The sequence below is a fragment of the Dermacentor variabilis genome, chromosome 3 (assembly GCF_050947875.1).
Source record: "Dermacentor variabilis isolate Ectoservices chromosome 3, ASM5094787v1, whole genome shotgun sequence".
NCBI classification, from domain to species: Eukaryota; Metazoa; Arthropoda; class Arachnida; order Ixodida; family Ixodidae; genus Dermacentor; species Dermacentor variabilis.
Window position 1 is genome coordinate 118255008 of NC_134570.1, and position 22543 is coordinate 118277550.

At 48.1% G+C, this 22543-nt stretch overlaps 1 protein-coding gene across 1 annotated transcript; it reads left to right on the plus strand.

Moving 5' to 3' along the window:
- The first annotated feature begins 5337 nt into the window (after positions 1–5337).
- On the plus strand, positions 5338–21642 carry LOC142574125 (uncharacterized). The gene is made up of 3 exons (XM_075683282.1): positions 5338–5505; positions 17855–18022; positions 20742–21642. The coding sequence occupies exons 1-3, from the start codon at positions 5446–5448 to the stop codon at positions 20898–20900; spliced, it is 387 nt and encodes a 128-aa protein (XP_075539397.1). The 5' UTR covers positions 5338–5445; the 3' UTR covers positions 20901–21642.
- Positions 21643–22543: the final 901 nt, after the last annotated feature.

Genomic DNA, 22543 nt, shown 5'->3' on the forward strand with positions numbered 1-22543 from the left:
GAGCAGCCGACGTTGTGTCTGCGCGTGAGAAAGTAAGTCCCGCTTGGTTTTTGTGATCCAAGATGGCGCTCACTAGTTTCCTTGTATTTCTTGTTTTTTTTTCTCGTTCGTGCAGCCTAACTACCGCGGCGCGCCCTGCATTCATCGCCAGTGCCGCCTACACCGCCATCTTTGGGAACATGGCGAGTTTCAACACGCTTCCCGCGCGGAAGGCCGTCCTCGTCACTCTTGGCTGGCGAGTGTCACCACACGCCTTTAATCTGCACAAAGTGTATCAGACGATGTGTTCGAAATACTTGAAAAGTATAGAGCAGACTCAATTATTAATCAAATTGCTCGTGATTATTTCCACCAAAGAGGCCTGTATTTAAAGTTAATCGGGGTAACAATTCAGCAACGCTGAAATTCAGGCTGTATAACTTCTTTAACTCATAGTCGGGTAACTAATTCTCATGTGATATTTGAAGACATATAGCCAAGGAGTGCAAATCCGTTTCAAGACGTTGCGCAAAACTTGCCACTACTAACTTCTAGCGTAATAAAGTCCGGTCGTTTTTACTCTGGAAATTGAGTTGAACCGCCCAAGAGCACAGCTGTCGCACCCTTAGCAGACGCCCATTAGTGACGGAGTTGCTTATGCTTCGCAATGGGGCGAAAGTGAAGCGAGAGAGGACGGGGTTTTGTTGAGGGCGTTCGCTTTATACACGTAAGCGGCGTCGCCTGGTGTTGCTGTGTTGTCCTCTTCTTACTGCGGAATGAATGAATGATCGGCGTCAAATTGACTCGGCCAACGTCTGGTGACAGTTAACCGGAAAATGCTTCAGAAACGCCTTGGTTGGGGTTGTCGCCTAAAGAGAATCGAGTCTTGCACCCTATAAGATTGAACCGTAGCATGACCGCTCCGGCTTCTGGGTAAAAAGGATCTGCAGGAACCACAGAAAATGGCTGTAAGAGCAAGCAAAGCCTATAGTGTTTCATGCCATACTGCCCTTCTGACTGTGTTCTTTTATTTTTGTCTAATTCAAGCGTCAGCTGTGCCGACACGTTTTACCTGTGTGCACAGCTGCACGTCACTCTTCAGCGCAGGTATGACAGCGAGACGCACAACTTAGCGTGAACTTCGCTGCAAACGTGTGTCTCGATCTTGTTGTGCATAGTCAAGAGAGTACTAAACCCGTTCAGCCAGCAAGTGTTATTCTTACATTACACACAACACCGAGCGTATCCTGCATGCCGCCTGCCTGTGCTAAGCCGATGTTGAAGCACTGGACAAGCTGGGCTGAACCCGAAAGCGGTCCAGTACCTCATAGCGTCTCAAACCGCTAGCTGCCACTGCAGAATGATTGACGAAACGCTCTACGTTTGAATGAGTTGTTGCTACATGCGTTCCACGTGCTGCACTTACCGAACGTCGTAAAGCGCGAGCTTGGACAAGGATAGGAATGGTAAGATGGTTATTTTCTCGTGCCCCGAGTGCACCCGTGGCCTAATGAGTAGAGAGAGCATCGAGCTACTGCGCTCGGCGACCGTGGTTCAAATCCTATAATCAGCTGTGTGACGTTTTTGATAAGACGCAATCCTTATAGGCCCCATCAAGCGAAAAATCTGGAGTCCGTCCGGCATTAACATCCGATTGTACCAAAATCCACGTGACCGAGGATGAGGTCACGGTCCCGGCACTGGACCTGCTGCGGCTCACACTGCGAAATCCCCATGGTGAACAGCCATGACGTCGGACGAACGCCGTGGCCCACACCTAAGAAATCAACCTGGCCCACTCCCACAATTAAATTAGGGTGGATTAAAGTGGATTAAGGTGGATCGAATTAAGGTGTATTACGCTGGATTAGGATAGATTCAAGTGTATTAAGATGAATTATGGTTGATTATGTTTGGTACAAATTAGGGCAAGGTGGATTAAGGAAGCGTTTTAATTGAAGGTGATAACTTAGAGAAGTCATTATGCTGTCGCATTCAAATCACGTAAGGATATTTAAGTGATTGTCAATTATGTGTGAATGCTGATGTTAAACGAGTTTTGACGTCGTCTCGATGCATACAGCGGACATACAAACACACAAGCGTTATGACCTCACCCTCTCACCCCACCGGGCCCATACTCGTCGAGAAACCCAGCCGGCCACGCCGCACCCCGACACTACAGGCGAAAGAAGGTTTCCTTTGGGACGAAGAGCAAGTCATGAATTTCCCCAAACTGTTTTGACAGATTTCTTCACAATGATTCGTGACATCGAATGGTGAGGAAGCTTTGATTTTATATAATCCGTGAGTCATTCCAGCCACAGCCCGTGTCCTCCCCATCCCCTACGTACGTGCTTGTGTGGGCCATTCGTTTTAAGACTTTAAGGATCAGAAAGGTGGCTACTCAGGCTGTTCGGGCCTGGTGGAAGTTGTTAGAAGCCTATCGACAACTCGTTGAAAATTTGTCGGGTCGGATAGCTTTTGCGGTGATATGCGGTTGATATGACGACGGTTGATATAATTCTGACAAAATATATAAATATAATTCTGACAAAGCGTCCAAGTGATATTTGCGGTTGATATGACGACGCTTTGGTTAGTTCTTATGCTTGCGCTTTAATGGACGAGTGTCCTCATGCTTAGTCCACGTGTTCGCAGCCATGACGAGCATTGCCCAGTGAGCTGGTCGAGGTGGCTGGCGGTGTCGCTACCAGTGATGGTGACGTGTTGCGCCATTTCGTGGACATCCATCTACTGGACCAGCCTCGTCAGTTGGTGAGTGCCGATTTCCATAGCAGATCGGTTCTTTTTTTCGTGTGTGTGTGTGTGTGTGTGTGTGTGTGTGTGTGTGTGTGTGTGTGTGTGTGTGTGTGTGTGTGTGTGTGTGTGTGTGTTTGTGTTTGTGTGTGTGTGTGTGTGTGTGTGTGTGTGTGTGTGTGTGTGTGTGTGTGTGTGTGTGTGTGTGTGTGTGTGTGTGTGTGTGTGTGTGTGTGTGTGTGTGTGTGTGTGACTACACCAAAGCATTGATGACTAATCATAACTAAAGAAAGCAAATACACTATTGTTTATCATACTTAGAATAGACTTAATCACAACAGTGCTAAGAAATTGTGATTAATCAGTGTTGATAGACTAGTTGGATATCCTTTGATTGCTTTGCAGACGTCACAATAACTGAGCCAGAAAAATCATATTCTCAATTTTTCTAAAAGTTATTGACAAGTATTTCAATAGATATTTTTGTTAACTTCATGTGTCTCCGCAACCAAAAGATTTCCGAACGTATTGTGAGGTTTTCCTTTCCTTACGTGGTCTTGCCTTAATACATTGTCCTGTCTTAAGGTTCGTCGTTCATGCTTAGCTTGGCATTAAACCCCAAAAGTCAAAGGTGTCATTTTTGATAAGAGTTTGATGCGCCAAAATTTTTACTTAGGCCCGATAAACTTTTCGCAAAGCCCATAGTAGTGTTTTTGGTGTACTGGAGAAGAGCTTCACCTTTAGATACTTCCTAACATTGAAAAAATATATGTTTGCAATGCTAATTTATATATAACCCAAATATCATTTCATCATTTTAACGTACCCTTGATGGCATGTAATAAAGCTTAAGAAGTTGTTCTAGCTTTTTTCAACATGCAATGGTGTTTGAGATTTGTGTTGGTAATAGGTTGATATATCTTGGAATTATTGGTAAGGCTCTGATAAACGTTACTACTATTACTTATACATCTACAGTGCGCGAGCAAGGAAAGCTTCGATAAAGATTGAACCATCATTTTCACAAGTGGGCTTATCTTCGTCAGTGTCTTAAGGACGAAAGACAAAGCTTCTTCGTCAGGAACAATCGTTCGAGGTCTTTTCTTCAGGTCCCTGATGAAAACAAGTGTCATTGTCGCAATGTTGTGTCCAAGCTGAGCCTTCCCTCGTTCTTCTACCGTTGACGACTTCGTCTTCAAATTTCTGCTGGCTCTTCGTCTTACTGTTACTTTGATCACTGTTACTCGGGTTTCTTGATCAATCGTTATCTACTATATTCTGATAGGCAAGTATCAAAGCCAGCTGTGACGCCGAATTATATATACCCTTCTGGTGAGATCCACGGGATCTTTTCATAAATATAATTCTGACAAAGCGTCCAAGTGATATTTAACACATTGACGTGCGCACACGTGCCACCTTTTGATATTCAAATTCATCTAATTTAAGCGACGCTACTGCACTCCTCCAGACCGCATTTCATTTCTTTTTAACTTAGACTCTAACACGTATATTTAAATGTTCGTATGTGGCACTTAAGCAATACATCCGCTCCAGTGGGGCTTCTTACATCGGTAACTTTTATGATGTACAATGGGTAACCATTTTAGGTCAGTAAAATAAGCGGTCATATTATTCGTAGTTCACATTGTCCAAAGAGGTGCAGTTCGTCGCGAGTCCGTAATCGGCCCACACAAATGGTTTGTAAAAACAGCACCTTCTCGCAGCACCGTCTCGCAGTGTAAATCAACAATTTGTGTTAAATAACAAGTGTTAAAGAGTCGAGCTCTAAGGTGCACATAATGTCCCGAAGCCGCCACACCTGCCGCTTTACGCCTGACGTCAGGTATGTTTTTGTATTCCTTGGCACTAGTGAAAGCAGCATCGACGAGCAAACGCACAGAGACATGTCCAAGAGCGCAAAGGACCGTCATCAGAACATGAAGAGGCACACGTGAGTCGAATTCCCTAGCTCATTTTTTGCGTCTGAAAAGTGCAGACTGCATGGCAGCGAATTGTCCCTTACAGTATTCGGGAGGCGTTGCTGTTCTACTGGCTGATCGGGGTTCCTGTCGCCTCCAGCGCGTATGCCGCCCAGCACCCCGGAAGGTTAGTAGCTGCAAGTTGGTCTTGCCGTAAGCCGTACACTAGGACGAGGACACTTTGGATAAGGGCGCAGGTGAATGGTAAAATAAAAATTATCAGATATGCGCCATGCCGGGAGAAAGCACTTCTACAAGCACGCCCTTCTTGTCGCCCTCTTGCCCCGCCTAGTAGCTGCCCTAGCGTTTGTCGAGCACGGGGTCGCCTTTTTATGCCCGGCGCAGGCGAGCTCATCCAAATGTAGGCGAATTGCAACAGCCTTTGTTTGTTTAATCAGATTGAGGTTCACGTGAAAGAACCGCAGGTGGTACAAATGGATATGGAGCCTTCCCATGTGCGGCGTCTTTCAAAGCGGTAGCGTTGCTCTAAGGCTATCATTAGCCAATCATAATCCGCCCGACACTGCTGAAAATTTGCGTAATTGGATTTTTGCAGGAGGGGTGTCGAAAGGTTTTCAAAGGAATGACAAGTACTTGCCGACGCAGGTACCTGGAAGGCCCTTTCCTTGGCCTCACACTGCTGGTGCTGAGCACTGCGCCGGGACCAGCGTGGCGCCGCTGCTGGTCGCTTCGCTTGCTGTGCTGGAGGAACATCTGCTCTCGCATGCCGTGGGACGTCATCCTGATGATCGGATCCGTCATGGCGCTCGGCAGGACGGTCGAGGTACACGATTGCTGCCGCTGCCCCAGTCTCCGTCGCTCAAAGCTTGAGGAATGAGTGCCCGAATAAGGCTGGCTATTTAGTGAGCCTCTAATTATTCAAACACTCCAGCAGACAAGCATGCTCGCGGACCCTCTGAGGGTGGTCACCACGCCAGCGATGAGACCAGCAATTGTCGCGCTCATCGAATGAACCCTGGTCATGCGTGTCATTGGGCGCGTGACACCACGCGCGTTTAGTTAATGAGCGAGCGTTTACTGCGCTTTAATCAGCCTATAAACCTACCAGCCGCACTTCGTGTAATATTGTTACGGGGAGGTTGGGAGTATAGAAAGACTGTATTTCCAATATATACACAAGCAGACTCGGTGTAGCTAAAAATGACTGACCAGCAACAACACACAGCAGCCATCGTCTCATGATCTTCTTCTTCCTTTCTCTTCTTTTTAACCCCCAGGCGCTGAAGCGCCATCTCCGCGCATGGTAGGCGAAGAATTGCGAGCGAAGTATGGCTTCAGCCGCGAAACGTGCACGATGTCAACAGGCGTCGCATCTCAGGATGGATCAAATTTTAACTGCGAAATCTAGTAATTCATGTCATTAACTTCACGTAGGACTTCATAAGGCCCTGTCTAGCAAGAGAGAGAAGCTTCTGGGAGAGGCCGACCCGATGACATGGTTACCAGAGGAGTGTCCAAGCACCTGGGGCGAACTGAACCTCGCTATGGCACCGGTCATAACGCTTTTTTTGTATATGTTGCGAGGCTAATAAACAAAATCAGGCGACTTGACGCGCCATGTGAGCGCGATCGAGGACTTCACGCACGTACTCAGCGGCAACACATGGCACATAAGGCAGGATGGTGTCAAACGGCAATGTGGGGTCGCGGCCATACAGAAAATAAAAGGGTGAATATCCTGCAGTGTCATGTCGGCACGAGTTATACGCGAATGTCTCGTCGGCCAGCATGCATGGCGTCCCAGTCGCGGTGGTCGTTGGAGTCGTACGTCGACAGGATCTCTGTGAGTGTTCAGTTGAGACGTTCTGTAAGACTGTTCGTTTGTGGGTGGCGGGCAGTGGACAGCGGTCAACGTCAATTACACTTCTCTTTGTGGGCACGGACAAAGGATTTTCTGCAGTAGTAGACAATGCAGCACCATCTCCGAGGTCTGCATTTCTTAGTTTTCCGGAAGGGTGCTACCGAAAGCCACAGGGGACGAAAGGCGACGTGGCTGCGGCGAACGGGAAGAGTGGCAACGTGTTTACGGTGAATGAGATTGGTGTAGGCTCGGTGATGGTGAGCCGCTGTGCCACGTGTTCCTAGCAGAGTTGTCGGCGCTGTTAGACTCGACGGTGGGCGAAACATTGCGGGCATTTCCATCACAACGGCTCAGGTTGGTCGGCGTGCGAGGTGTTGACGGCCACGAGCTGCGACAGTATCGAGCGATATGACCAATGCGGCGACAGGTGACACATATTGGCTGGTGGTCCACAGTTCTCCCCTCAGTCGGGTTGCGATAACACGGAGAGAACCGTTGGGGTGGAGCAAAAATAGTAGAAGGGCGTTCGTTGGCTCTGTGGTTGGTGACAGCGCAGAGAGAATGTAAACCGATTGTTTCAAGCTCCTGGCGAACGATGGTTTGCACGAGTGGAACTGAAAAAAGGGTAGCATCAGGGCTACGTGAACAGAAAGCTGCGGGTGCCATCGCATTCAGTTCACGTCAAACGATTCGCACCAAGTCCTCGAATGGCGACGCATGCTGATGGGCGGGTTGATCTCCACACGTCGACGTTGCGGAAGTATTGAAATGTCTGGCGAATGGTTGCAAGACGCGTCGGCTCCTGGCCTGCTCGAATTGTCTGCACTCTTTAATGATTGCATCAACTGTAGAGAAGGTTTCGCACATGAGCAGAATAAACGCGTCGTCAGCAGTGCCCTTCAGCACGTTCCCGACCTTCACAGCTTCTGTCATGTCGTGATCAGGGGCGCTATACGCCTCGTGCACCGCCTATACGCGTAGTGCGCGCCGATGGACGCGCCAATGGTGGCGGCCTTGCGCAGAACACACGGGAGAGGAGCCAACCGCGCGCCGTAGTTTGTTGTGTCGTTGAGAGTGCTTCTCTGCCTTATGCACGTTTTCAGAGCATAATAGGCAACACCATTCGCATGTGTGGGGTGGTCAAAGCTTCAAAGAATGTCGAAGAAGAATTGTTGCACGGTGGAGGGCTTAAATACCGGCGAAAACGTGCCCGCGGTACGGCTCTAATCATTCCCCGCAAAGCCTCATCAGCGGGAGCAACGGTAGCAATGGATCGTCGATTCGGCGGGAAATTGCTTGTTCTCATCCTTTCCTTTGTCGCGTCGGTGTTCTTTTTTTTCCACTCGATCATAGCTAGACGCGTAATCAACGAAGTTCGTCTTCCATGCAGCATGCGGTTTAAAGGCATTTCGCTAAATTTCGGAATGCCGTTTGCCGCTTCTTTACAGCTTTGCGCTAGCTAGGCAACACGACTTGACGAGCCCATGGTGTTGTATGTGAAAGCTACTGGAGTTTGCAAGAACTGAAATCGTTGGTTTTATGTCGCCCGGTAAATCCTCGCACCAGCTGATACGCACTTCATATTTTTACATCAATTTTATGCGTGGCTTCGCACATGTTTAACAGTTGCTAGTTGCTTCAAGCGTAACTCTTGTTGATTATTTGAAGCTGCGAGGTCTTCACCCTGCCTTGCTTGTAAAGGGTATAAATCACGCTGCGTCTTATCGTAATGATACCAAGCAAGTGCTTCTTCAACAGCTTTATTCTTTTCGCCCAAGGGCATCTTAGATATTGTTTTTTTTTTGGGGGGGGGGGGATGTGTTTAGAAAATAGGTAGTTCAGGGGACGAGAATTGCTAATAGCTGCTACATATGGTATTTTTGTGCAATATTTCGCTGAAATGTTCGCGTCACGTTTGGGAAGTCATCACACCTCGATGCCGTCTGAGCAGACTTAATTGTTTGTTTCACAACGTAGTCCCTTCTTGCATGTGAATTTTGTACTCAACTGCATTCTTTCTTATTATGCTTACGCCGCAGAGGAGTAAACCCAGCCTTGCCGCCGGCGCTCATCTACATTGACTGGCGCTGCTCTGCCTTTATATATATCATGTGGCACCTCTTTCAAGTAAATTAAAAAAAGTACTGAAAAGTTAGTCAGACTTTAGCTATGTACGTTTCCAAGCATCTGCCTTGGGGAACATAAGATTGCAAAAACTGCAGCGGGAACGGCAGTTCATCGGCGTATGCAGCAGCATTGCATCAGTGGTACAGCGCTAACACGCGCTTTTATCAATCCGTGCGTTTGGTGACTTCGTTGACTAGTGTACGCGTTTCCATCAATAAATTGGCAATTACTCTTTTTGAGGCGACTTTGACGGCACTTATTCGGCGATGTCACATGTATGCATCGGCAGAAAGATCACAACGTCATATGCAGACATCGCACCATGCGGATTTGTTTGATATAAGTTTGTACTAACGACGGGTGCTTATTATTGAGGTACAGAAGCAGCATTACGACTAGGTAAGAATTAAAAAAGAACGATCGAGACATCGCATTACTCTACAAAACAAACATTCGGGTAGTTAACATGAGCTTCACTTCATGTAAATGGGGTTCATGCGCTTGTCTGCGGCAGGCACATGGCACGTATGTGAACCGTGTTGTCCCAAACACCCGTAACATCGTATTCATACCCGCTCCCACAGAGGTCAGCGCCTTCCCTGCAGCTGTCACCGCAGAAGAAGCAGCCTGGCACCCGAACAAAGGAGAAATCGCGGCCGCGAACGTCAGCCATCCTTGCTGCAAAGGGTTGTCGTCTGCTACTGCTCCTACGTGTACTGTTGGAAGCGTCCGCTAGGTGGCTTTCAGTTGCGCCCGCCTATAGAGGCGCAACTGAAAGCCACCTAGCGGACGCTTCCAACAGTACACGTAGGAGCAGTAGCAGACGACAACCCTTTGCAGCAAGGATGGCTGACGTTCGCGGCCGCGATTTCTCCTTTGTTCGGGTGCCAGGCTGCTTCTTCTGCGGTGACAGCTGCAGGGAAGGCGCTGACCTCTGTGCGAGCGGGCATGAACACGATGTTACCGGTGTTTGGGACAACATGGTCAACAAACGTGAAAGGTGTGTCCCGCAGACAAACGCCATAATCCCATTTACATGAGGTGGAGCTCATGTTCACTAGCCGAAAAATTTTGTTGAGTGATGCGATCTCTCGATGTTCTTTTTTTTATTCTACCCTTGCCGCAATGCTGCTTCTGTACCTGAATAATAAGCACCCGTCGTTAGTGCAGACTTATATCAAATAAATCCGCATGGTGCAATCTCTGCATACGCCGTTGTGATTTTTCTGCCGATGAATACATGTGACATCGCCGAATAAGTGCAGTCGAAGTCGCGTCAAGAAGAGTAGTTGCCAATTTATTGATGGAAACGTGTACACTAGCCAACGAAGTCACCAAACACACGGGTTAATGAAAGCGCGTGTTAGTGCTGCACCGCCGATGCAATTCTACTGCATACGCCGATGAACTGCCGTTCCCGCTGCAGTTTGTGGAATATTAAATTCCCCAAGGGAGCTGCTTGGAAACGTACAAAGCTAAAGACTGACTAACTTTTCAGTACTTCTTTTATATTACTAGAGAGAGGTGACACATGATATATTTAAAGGCAGACCAGCGCCAGTCAAAGTAGATGAGCGCTGGCGGCCAGGCCCGGTTTAGCCGTCTGCAGCGTAAGTATAAGAAAGAATTCAGTTGAGTACAAAACTCACATGAAAGAAGGAACTACGTTGTGAAACAAACAAATCACGCTGCGTGTTAAGTTTGCTCAGGCAGCATCGAGGTGTGATCACTTCCCAAACGGGACGCGAACTTTTCAGAGAGAAATGGAACAAAAATACCATATGCAGCAGCTATTAGCAATTCTCGCCCTGAACTTCGTATTTTCTAAACACATTTCCAAAAACGCGAACAATATCTAAGATGCCCTCGGGCGAAAAGAATAAAGCTGTTAAAGAAGCACTTCCTTGGTATCATTCCGATAAGACACAGCGTGATTTATACCCTTTACAAACAAGGCAGTGTGAAAACTTCACAGCTCAAAAGAATCGACAAGAGTTATGCATGCAGCAACTAGCAACAGTTAAACATAGGCGAAGCCACGCATAATATAGATGTAAAAACATGAAGTGCGCGACAGCTGGTGCGAGCATTTACCGCGCCACATGAAACCAAAAATTTCAGTTGTTGCAAACTTCAGTAGCTTTAACATACAACGCAATGCGCTCGTGCAGTCGTGCTGCCTAGCTAGCGCAACGCGGTAAAGAAGCGGAAAACAATATAAGCGGCAAACAGCATTCCGAACTTTAGCGAAATGCCTTTAAACCTCATGCTGCACTGCAGACGAACGTCGTTGCTCACGCGTGTAACTATGATCGAATGGAAAAAGAAACTCCGACGAGACAAAGGAAAGGATGAGAACAAGAAATTTCCCTTCGAAGCGACGATCCAGTTTTGCTACCGTTTCTCCCGCTGATGAGGCTTTGCCGGGAATGATTAGAACCGTATTGCCGGCACGTTTTCACCGCTATTTGAGCCCCCCACCCTGCAACAATTCTTCTTCGACGTTCCCTGAAGCTCTGGCCACCCCACACGTGCGAATGGTGTTGCCTCTCTTGCTCTGAAAACGTGAATAAGACAGAGAAGCACGATCAACCACACAAACTACGGCACGCGCCAGGCTCCTCTCCCGCATGTTCTGCGCAAGGCCGCCACCAGTGGCACGTCCGTCGGCGTGCACGGCGCGTATAACGTAAAGCTATTCCAAACTTTTCTATTCCAATTCTGCAATCAGCCCTCCGCGATTGGTCACAAACTTTTTTGGAGCCCCCCCACTTCACTCTGTCACATGATGTCACGAAAACCTCGACACCTCTCCATCTGATATGACGTGTACACTGATTATGCATGATTGCACCGAACGAAAAAAAAATAGTTGTTTCTGATTCGACGCCTTTTCGCCGTTAGACCTCGACTATTGGTCAAACGCTTTTGGGCTGCGCCCACTTCACCTGCCTGTCACGCGACGTCAGAAAGCCGCGAAAACTCACCAGGTCAACATGACGTGTACGCGTTAAAGATGCATTAATAGGCCGAACAAAAGTGAATTTTCCTCTGAATAGCCGCAGGCTGCCCCGTTCCGAAAGGAATAAAAGATGGCTGTCGCCGATCGGTCAGGCGCTGGCTACTCGACCCTGCCGGAGAGCATGGAATTATTTTCGCGCAATAAAACTTCCTGCGTGGCCGTGTAACGTTTTCAAGAACTTGCGGCACGTTTATGACCTCGTTCTGCCAACTCTTCCTTTCTCAGGATCCGTTTTAGCGTCATTCTTAAGCTTCCATTGCATGCCGCCGCGATTGTCGACGAGCCACCGCAAGCTAAGTAAGAGAAAGCGGACCAATCGCAGACGGCGGCACCACCCTCTTCATCCGGTTATCGATATTCAGTGCAGTGGCTCGGCCTCATCAAAACCCTCTCCACTTGAGCATGCTCCTCGCCTCTTGTGGGCCAATTAGATAAGATAAGCCGCTCAGTGCAGGCAATGTTATTATTTTATCAAGCAAACAAAAGTGACCTCCTATGAACGAGGGGAGCATTTGATTGGTTTGATCAGGCAACCTTGCGGGTGACCGCCCGATGCTTGCGTCGGAGGTAACGCAAATTTGACGTCAGCAGATTGGAATAAAAACATGTTGGAATAGTTTTACGTTATACGGCCCCGCCTTTACGACAAAGCGTCAGCACGTCCTGGAAAAAAAAACATTGAAAATTTATTCAAAGCAGCTTTTATTCTTCTAAAGACTTCTAAAGATTTGAGTCCCCGGATGTTTTGATTGCATCCAGCTTACATTATCTCCCAAAGATGCAGATCATTGCGTGCAGCCAACGCATTGCGTGGTTTTCGCTGCAATGAATCCACATGAAGTCTTCTCACGTTGCTTTTCAATGCATTTACAAAGTAACGCTGTCTAAAAAAATAAACCATGTGATGCATAGGATACAGCGTTCCTTGAAACAACACATGCGCTACATGCCGTTGTAGCGTAGTGCCGTTGGCGTTGCGCTGCTAAGCCCGAGGGCGCGGTATCAAATCCCGGCCGCGGCGGACGCATTTCGATGGGGGGCAAAATGTGAAAACGCCCACGCACCACGAATCGCGAGCACACTAAACAACCCCTAGAGATCAAAATTATACCGGAGCCCCCTACAACAGCGTGCCTCATAATCATACCGTGGTTTTGAACACACAATCGGCCGCGAAGCCGGGCTATACGTGGCAGCACTGTCGGCGTGTTAGTGTGGATGAGCGCTTGAAGGCGCGCATTGAAATGTAAACGGCGGCACTTCGGTGTGGACGATTTGGGCCGACTCTTTAGCAATAAAACGCACTTACTGCAGTGAAGTGATAATATATTGGCCTCCAATGCCACATTTTCGTACTAAACGCACTGAACATTCCTACTAAACGTGAACCCTCCGGAGGGCAAAAGGCAGTTTCTGTTCCGGGACATCGGCGGTACTTTTTGTTCGTGATTGGCTTGCGTACTGCGCATTCCGTTGACGCTGTTGTCGCGCAACCTCACTTTCTTCTATTCTTGCACTGGTTATAAGTATTCCTGTACAGAGAAGTTAAAGTAGCTAATTCTTTTCACTCTATTTCATTACTTGTAGGCAAACATAACTACAATTTACCTCTTTTTCTATTATCTGCTAAGTACAACACATTTACTAAGGTTACGTAAATAAGAATACGCTACTATGAGTACCTATGCTGTGGAAGGATCGCCATATGGCTTTACAAGCGTTTTTCCTTATTATTGGTCGCAGTAAAAACGCAGTAATTTAGCACGAAGGATGTTTTAAACTTTTACGTGCATGAGTGATGCGAACAATATTCACTTATTTCAAGAGGCAACCTCATTACGTTGCTTTCTTTACATTAAAAAATAATGGTCGATACCATCCCCCCCTCCCCCGTCAAGCTAATAACACCACACTAATAACTTCATAATACTGGCCGCCAGCAACTAGGTTTTACGACGTCCAGTGTATAACGGATGCAATATTACACATGATCCTCTTATAATACTATTTTTACCGGTTCCCTTGTGTAGCAGATTATGAAAGCACAAAAGGGCGAAGAGTCACGTGCAATGCAAAAATTTTTCTGCCAAGTACGCTATCCACATAATAAAAGGGCACCTCAGGAGCTGCTAAGGATGGCCGCATAACCGCTAAGCAGCAGTCATGGAATTACCATTTGGAAAGATTGGTTGCGCTTTCTAGACGATCACAAGGAAGAAGACAGGACAGGCGCAAACTAACAACTGAGGTTTATTCCAGGAAAACACTTAAATATCACACCATGCCAGCGCAGGCGCATGGTCTGGAATGGAATTACCAGCCTAGGGTCAGTTGTGGCATGATCATAGTATTACGATACTATCGGTAGATACCCGAGAGACGAGCCGCCGCGAGAACGACGACGAAGTGGATATGTGCCCTTGGCGCGAGAAAATGTCGGCCTGGTGCTCTGGCTCCAGTCCAGTGTAAATAGCTTGTAAATAGCCTCTTCCGTCGGTGTCTTTCTACACGTAACATTCTGGTGGAGGTGAGCGATCCCCGTCCTCGCCACGGAACTCCGGAGTGGTCGGTACATCGGGCTTGTCACTATGCCTCCCGGTGACGAGACCACCTCTGCAAAGGTTTCGGCTTGTCCGACTGCTCCCATCGTCACGGTTGCCCAACATCGCGACCCTGGTGTGTTCTCTGGCCTGGAGGGACAGGACGTTGACGAATGGATCAAGCTATATGAACATGCCAGCGCTAATAACAGGTGGGACCCAACCATTATGCTCGCCAATGTCATCTTTTATCTCGGCGGCACCCCACCCCCACGCGTGTGGCACCAGACGCATGACGACGAGATAACCAGTTGGGACAATTTCAAAGAAAAGCTCAGAGAACTGTTCGGCGACCTCATTGGCCGCAAGGTTGCCGCGAAACAGGCTCTTGCGTCTCGTGTTCAGACATCTACAGAGCCGTACGTTGCATACAACCTCGACGTCTTGGCTCTATGCCGAAAAGCTGACGACGCTATGTCTGAAGCTGATAAAGTGTCACATGTCCTAAAAGGCATCGCCGACGACGCTTTCAATTTGCTTGTTTTCGGCAACGTCTCGGCAATCGACGCCATCATTAAAGAATGCCGTCGCCTTGAACAGGTTAAGAGCCGCCGTATCACACACCACATCACGTGGCTACCCAACACTGCTGCTACGTCGACATGTGAGGGTCGACCACGTCAGGCTACCACCTGTGACGACGTCACCCGTATTGTTCGCCGCGAGCTCGAGGCCGCCTGTTCACCCGCTTTCGCCGCGACGCCTCCCGATCCGCCGGCAACCACGATTGCGATGATTCAGGCCGTAGTCAGACAGGAATTTGAGAACATGGGTCTGAACTCCGTGTGTACAACGTCTCAACCCAACGTTCCCCAGCTCTCAACCGGCCCTCCTCGTCCCCGGCAGTCCTTTTCTGCCATATCACCGCAACCCGTCCGAATGGCGTACCCCTGATGACAGACCGATCTGCTTCCACTGCTGTCGCATCGGCCACGTCGCTCGTCACGGCCGCAACCGATGGCCACCACTTCCTCGGACATACGCCGCCACTTATTCCCGCACTTTTGGACCTTCTGTTCCCTATGCCACCCGCCATGAACCCATTGTTGCTGATGCCCCTGCTCCGAACCTTCGCTACAGCCGCTCGCCCTCACCTCGACGCCATCAGTCTCGTTCGCCCCAACCCCGCCGCTTCTCTTCGCCGCCTATCGCCTCCCGGACCCAGCCGGAAAACTAGGCACTGCAGCTTCTGGAGATGAAGCTGCGTTGTCGACCCTGCCCTCAAATCCTCTGCTCACGTTACCAACGAACCAAAACCTTCTTGACGTTGACGTTGACGGCTATCCTGTCACTGCACTCATCGATACAGGCGCAGATCTTTCTATTATGAGTGGTGCCTTCCGACGACGACTCAAAAAGCTCCTCACCCCAGCGTCGGCACGCGTCGTCCGCGTTGCGGATGGCGATACTGTGCCTATCATCGGCATGTGTACGGCACGTGTTAGCATCTCCGGCCGCCACACTCCTGTCCTCTTCACCGTGATTGCTCATTGCCCCCACGACCTAATTCTCGGCCTCGACTTTCTCTCCGCGCATTCTGCTCTTACTGACTGCTCTTCCAGTACCCTTCGCCTTGAGTTGCCGATTCTCGCAGAACCTTCTGACGCGCCCCAGTGCCGCTTACGCCCCACCGGCTTTCTTCGCCTGCCGCCAAAATCAATAGCCTTTATTGAACTGTCGTCTTCCCCACCATTTCCTGATGGCGAGTACCTCCTCACTCCTCTGCCCGACATTCCTCTGCGTCTTTCTACACGTAACAATATGAACGCTTAAGTGTTTTTTTCTGCTGAGTGATCTTACACCACCTCGTTAATTTGTAATGACGTCCCTAAGATTGCGAAATCAACACATCGCCACAAGGAATCGCTAAAGCACTGTCTTCAGGTATCGCATTGACCACTTTATTTACTATTGCGATAGCAAATATATGGACACTCCAAGCGCATTTCTGCTACCTGCGTCGCCGTGAGATTGCGTATAAAGTCCAAGGACGATAAAATCGTCGCCGCGTGCTGTATGCAGTATGCGCCAGTGAATGCGTATGAGGTTGAGCCGGGGATCGCGACTTAATTTCGCGCACGCAAGCGAGCAAAGCGGGGAGGAAGCGCGCTGTGTTCCATCGCGCGAAAGGCTCCGGTGGGGAGGGCAGGGAGGTGGGGGGAAAGTTCCACACCGGCCGGCCCGGGCTGCCGCGCGCGCCCTGCCGGGCTACTGTATCTCGAAAGGCAACAGCGACGGGGACAGTGTCCACTGTGCGCTGTGTTTTCGCGGCATAGTTCGCGTTGTTGCGAGACGAAGCACGAAGGTCAATTCGCTCGCTGTAGCTGCCGCGCTTCCTGACTACAGCATTTTGACAGCGAATTTCCGCGGTCATCAAACGAAATGTGTTCATCTTAGCTTGTGCGCGCGTGACACCGTGCTTGTTAGTTTAGTTACTATGTCTACGTTTACAAGTTTGTATGGCTAATAAAACTTCGTCTTCGTATCGCTAGCGGTCCACTGATTTGCTGTCGCAAACGATGTTTCGCCTTTCGGGCGAAACTGCAACTTTTTTATTAAGTGACGCCAAATATTGTTTGCAAAGTGCTTAAGTCACAATGCGACAATCGCACATCGAGCACTCGACCCGTACTACCTCTAATTTTGTTGCAGCGCAAAGGTTTCAGCGCAAAGTCAAATGACACTCTAAATCGTTCAAAAAAAACGTACCACCTTTTAGGACTGCGATGCAACCACGGAATAAACATACCTTAAATGATATGTGCGCCGTATGCGCACATATAAACAAGTAGCAGCTAGCAGACGACGCGACATGCAATCTCTACTATCCAAGTTCAGCCCGTGTACGCCAGGCGGTCACTCCGCTCGTCTCGCGGCCAATACCCCAGAATATATTTTTTCACACGAGTGCTAGCTAATTCACAGATAACTATACACTGTGGAACCGTATCTATGTCTTGGAAATCAATGCGAGACCTTGTCTAGTTATCCGACCTCTGTCTCACATTATTAATGACAGTGTTGGTGTGTCCGCATTGGCCCTCGATATGTACTGAATGATATTTCAACACAAGGCTGTATTTTCATTGAAACTGCTCAGCAGCAATATTATTTAACTATTGTTGACTTAGTTCAGTGTCTGTTGGCACACACGTGTTATTGCACACATATATGAGGTGACCCGCTTCAATGGAGCAGCTTAATTGTCACATTAATGACGCCTAGCGGTACTTAGTGATGCACGCATTACTTTATTCGCACAATTACACTCAGTCATTGCTATATAATATTTCAATTGGACGTTGTCAATTGATGTGAAATGGTCAACAATTATAGCGTCGAATTCTTTTTGACGGAGTTTAATGACTATTGAAACACCATTGACCTGCTGTTTAGTCATCATTTCATCAACAATATATCCACTGTGTTTCAACAGTCATTCTTATGAAGGAATTTTTTACCCAACTGACACAAAGCGACCTGCGCCGCTACATATCTGAAGCTATCGTCTGAGTTTTTGTTATAAGCTGGGGTCCTGATTCGCGCGATCTTTGTCTGGCAGAGGTACCGGCTAGTCGAGGTTGGCCTGGCGAAGCTGGATGATCATTTCTGGGCGCAACGGTCTGCTAAGTCCAGCCAGTTCATCCTGGTCAGCGTGGCAGCTGTGCTCTCGGAAGTCGTGGTCGGGGACTCTCTAGCAAGATCTATGGCAACCACAGTGGTTCGGGTGGTGAGTTATATTTACGTTCTTGCATCGTATACTGATGTCTTATACGTGGCCTTTAACATAATCAGATACAAAGTTGACAATTTTGCCAGTTGGCACAGACGCACGATAAAACTACGATAACAAACATCGAAAGCAAGAGCATAGGACGGCATAAGTGTTTATGCGAAGTAAAGGTTCGTAAAGAAACAAGGTATACAACAAGCGCATCCAAAAGTTAAGCGCAATTGCCAGCAGAGACTTATGCCACAAGACTTATGCCCATGTCTAGCGCGCGCGTCCTGTACACGAAATACATAGGACGGGCGCTGGGCGTGGGCGCACAGGCGCATTTCCGTGTTTGTTATTGTCGGCCTTAGTGCTGTAACCGTATTTCCTAGTGACAGCGGCCAACTAGCTCCGCTTTCAGCAATAGCTCTGTTAAGAATTGCGACACACGTCTGGGGAACTAAACTAGCCACGTTCTCAGATATGAACAAATGTTCCGTGATTCTCTCTGACCAATCGAAATACCTGAAAGGGACAACGGTACGTGTGGTTAAAAGCAACAGTCATGGTGGTGTGCTGCCAAGTGCGAGCAAGCCGGCTTTTTCAGGTTGCGGTTCTCTATTGAACGCAAAATAAGACAGTGCTGAGCCTATCTAATGCACAGACAGCGTCAAAACACGCTGCAGAAGTGTTTTGTTGCGGACTGGTTGGTTCGTGCTGAGGAAGTAACGTACTGGAAAAAATACAAGGCCAGAGCGAAAGATCGGAAAGAGCGCCGACAAAGCTTCAGCATGGCTGCTAGCACCTTGTGCTGAACAAGTCCTCCTGGCAAAACAACATCCTCGCTTGGGTGACTTTCGCATCTGATGTCAGCAGCATAAATTCTTATTTCTCAAGCGCATTGGCACGAAAACGTAACGGAGGCCTGGAGACCGGCTTCTCGCTTACTGTTCACATCAAGTAGCCAACTCCATGCCTGACTGACCTTTCGTGGTCCTGTTCCTGCGCACGTAGTCCCGCCAGTCGCACCTGAGACAAAAGTGGAGCACTTGGAAAGGGCGCGGGGAAGCTGCACTGTGTGTCCTTCTCCCGGTCGTGTTATGTGTTCTCTATATTTCCGCCTTTCTTGTATTTTGCGCGGTACGTTACTTTTTCAGTGTGAAACGCTTACAAGAGCTGAGAAAATAGTATTATCTCCTGAGCCTGGACGTGCAACATAGAATTCAGATTTGTTACCTTTACCAGTATATGCGATCAACGTACTGTCGTGCTGTTTCAACGTCTGTGAGCTAAACTAGGCTGAAATTTGACTTTTTCGAGAAAACCGCGTCCTATAAACGTTTTAGTCTGCTTGTAGATGGGTAGCCGCATTTACGTGTATTTTGTTTTTCGACTGCCGCTTATAAAAAATATCATTCGTTAATGTACGTCCACGATCGCATTTTCGAAGACCGTGAAATTTTCAGCACGAACACTTTTTATGTCAGAAAAGATGGCCATATCTTCGGAAGTCCACGCATGCAAATGGTTTCACTCGTAAATGCATTCTCGAATAAGTCAAAGGCGCAAACTCCGTTTTGGGTCCCAAAACATTCACTTTTACTTAATGTGACCAGGTTTTCAACGCAGAATTTCCCTTTGTCATAATTTTGCATGTCTAACTTGAGAAGCAGAAACATTTGCATAGGAATAATTCATACGACCAGTGAGCATGTTGAAAAGCTGTGGTGGCCGGATTGTGTCACGAAAGATAACGTCTCTCAAGCAGCAGCAGCAATAAAGCGGACTTTTTTTGTCCTGACAAGGGTTTTTTTCCTCTGAGCATCGTGTCTACAAAGTTTGTAGCGGTCTTTATGTAAAATTCCTAGATATGAGCTATCTCTGCGATAACTCAGAGTTTCAATGCTGTTGGCTAACGTGGTTCTTTTTTTATGTAGGCCTATAATAGTCAGAAAATAAGTATTATAAATGTTTTAGGATCTATTGGGTCCCGTATAGTATGAACCAATTAAATATAGACGTCACTGCGCGCACACCAACCCCACAGGCGGTGGTGACGGAGACCCCGCTTTCGTTCTACGTGGTACCGGTGAGCATGATGGCCTCCATCAATGTGGTGCTGCCCGTGTCGCTCCCGCTGCTGATCATGCGCGAATACTTCCAAACCAAGTCCACGGAGATGGTGAGCTTGACGCTGACGGGGATATGCCGTTGATTTATCGCTTCTTGCGACAAAAAGCACACGAGGCGCTCTTCTGGCGCACTTACGGCATCACCCGACTTCGACGCACCTATTCGGCGCTACACCGTAACTTTTCTATCATCGTGTTCGAGATACTTCTCGTATGCTGCAATTTATGCTACGCAGACAATATTTTCTTCCAGGCTTTAATAAAACAGTGTTGGTATCCACAGAGGTCATGACATAAGCGAAACGGCCATTTATTCATTTGTACGATTACATTTCACCGTGCGTCCGTGCTGCAGGGAAGGTCAAAATATATAGAATTTTAGAATCAACAGCGTCTTCTAATAGGTGCATAAATTCTGCAGTCATGTAATTATCCAGGCGTTCAATAGGAAGATTGCTTGACCGCGAAGCCCACACGAGCTGTAATTTGAAGGTTAACAAAAATTTAATGCAAGTGCTTGGATGGAAGAGCATTTCTTTTCGTTGTGCTGCCTGGAAATCGCCATTCTAGTCTCACCCGACACCTTACGCTCTCATCCGCAGCTGGCCTACGGCGTTCTGATCAAGTGCACCGCCGTCCTTGTCATCTTCATCTCCATGAACACCATCGGCCTCCTCGTGTTCCAAGGCGACCAGCCACCCGCAGTGCAAGCCATCGGCGCTATCCGCAACGCCACTGACACTGACAGGGCAACCCTGTGATATTGCGTAGTGCTATCTGTATAACATCCACTCTTTATGTGCGCCGTTTGTTTTCTATTGGTGCTTTACTGTTCTAGTGAACTTCTTTCATTGTTGTGACATGTGTCGCATTCGTAATGAGTTCCGTAATTTGGAATATTTTCTATTTGCACTCACGTGGGGCCGTTCTTCTTTGTATATTTTTTCAGTGTCTAGTGCAATAACTCCATTCATTTGAACGCAGGAGAGTAAGGTATGCTTCAGGCGTGCCACACCAGGGCCACAGTTTGTGATCCCGTTCTTTCCTTTCTCTTTACTGTGCGAGAACTGCAAGTTTTCTTGGTTTCCTGTGTGCTTGTTCTGTGCTTGACTGTATTCTACACCAAAGAATATGTGCACGCTGATTTTGACGTATAGTCTGTAGGAAGCCGCATCCTGTTAATTCATCGCGTCCTTTCACGTGACTCTGCAACGCGGAAAACCTAGTCCCATTACTCTCGCAGAGCCCAATGCTTCAATTGTCTGTTTTATTTATAGGAACTGCTCAGATCACCCGCACTGTGTCACCTAAGTTCCAAATACCCTTCGGCCAGTGCTTTTAACAGCCGTACTGCTCCTTCGAGAATTGCCTTGGTGTAAAACTGCTCTGCAGTTATTACCTACATTACTCAAATGCGTGCGCCGGGGCTGCTGACTTTGACATAGGTGCGTTGGAAGAAATCCATGCTTGCAATCACCGATGATCCCCCTATCGTATTACGGATCTCTGCATGCCAGAAGTCGCATGTTGACTGACTGACACAGTGATTCACATTTTTTTTTTGTTATTGTTGAATGATTCCACAGTCCAAGCAAAAATCGCAGTGCCTGTCATGTAGGGCAGTTTTCAAGTAATTTACAGGCGCACGTCTTAGGCGTGCCGCACTTCAGGACCGCCAGTTGTTGTACCTCTCTTTTCACTTTATATCCCCGACCTGCAAATTCCCTCGATGTGCAGTGGGTATGAAACGTTCTATTCTGTATTCTACACTAATGAAATATGCACACCGATTTGACGTGGTTGGCAGAAAGCAGCAGCCTGTTAACCCATTTCGCCATTTCACGTGATCTTGAAACACGGCAAGCCTCTCCCATCGAGCCCAGCGTTTGCATTGTTCGTTTTCTGTAGAAACTGCCAAGCACAACACTGCGTCAGTGCTCGTTCACGCGCCAAACAAAGCCCGCCCTGTGGTTTTCTCACCCATGCTGCTCTTTCGAGAATGGCCTCGGTGTAAGACTTCTCTTGGGTAAACTCAATCACTCAAATCCACGCACCGACGTTACGCGCTGTTTGATGTGGATGTGTGGGAACGCATACTTGCAATAACTGATGTTCACCCCCTTCCGTTTTACCGATGTGCGTGTGCTCAAAATCGCGCGTTGACTAATTGACAAAATGAGTTTCTTTTTGAGTGACTGCATAAAGCATGCGATGCGCATGGTGCCGTGTCGGGTAGATTTCAGGTATTTCTGGGGTGCATCATTGGTAAACCTTATCCGCGTCTCCTGGAAGTGTACTAAGCGCCCGCATAGGCCAAACAGAAATGACACGATCAAGCAGTGGGGCGCACAACTCGCCCGTTCCGACCTGGCAGGACAAAAGTCCTTAATTAGCCAGGTCAGGG

Excerpts from the sequence above, each read along its gene's own strand:
- LOC142574125 (XM_075683282.1), top strand. The coding sequence starts at position 5,446 with ATGCCGTGGGACGTCATCCTGATGATCGGATCCGTCATGGCGCTCGGC. Across the intron at positions 5,506-17,854 it reads CGCTCGGCAGGACGGTCGAG|AGGTACCGGCTAGTCGAGGT; the intron begins GTACACGATTGC and ends TTTGTCTGGCAG. Across the intron at positions 18,023-20,741 it reads CAACCACAGTGGTTCGGGTG|CTGGCCTACGGCGTTCTGAT; the intron begins GTGAGTTATATT and ends TCTCATCCGCAG.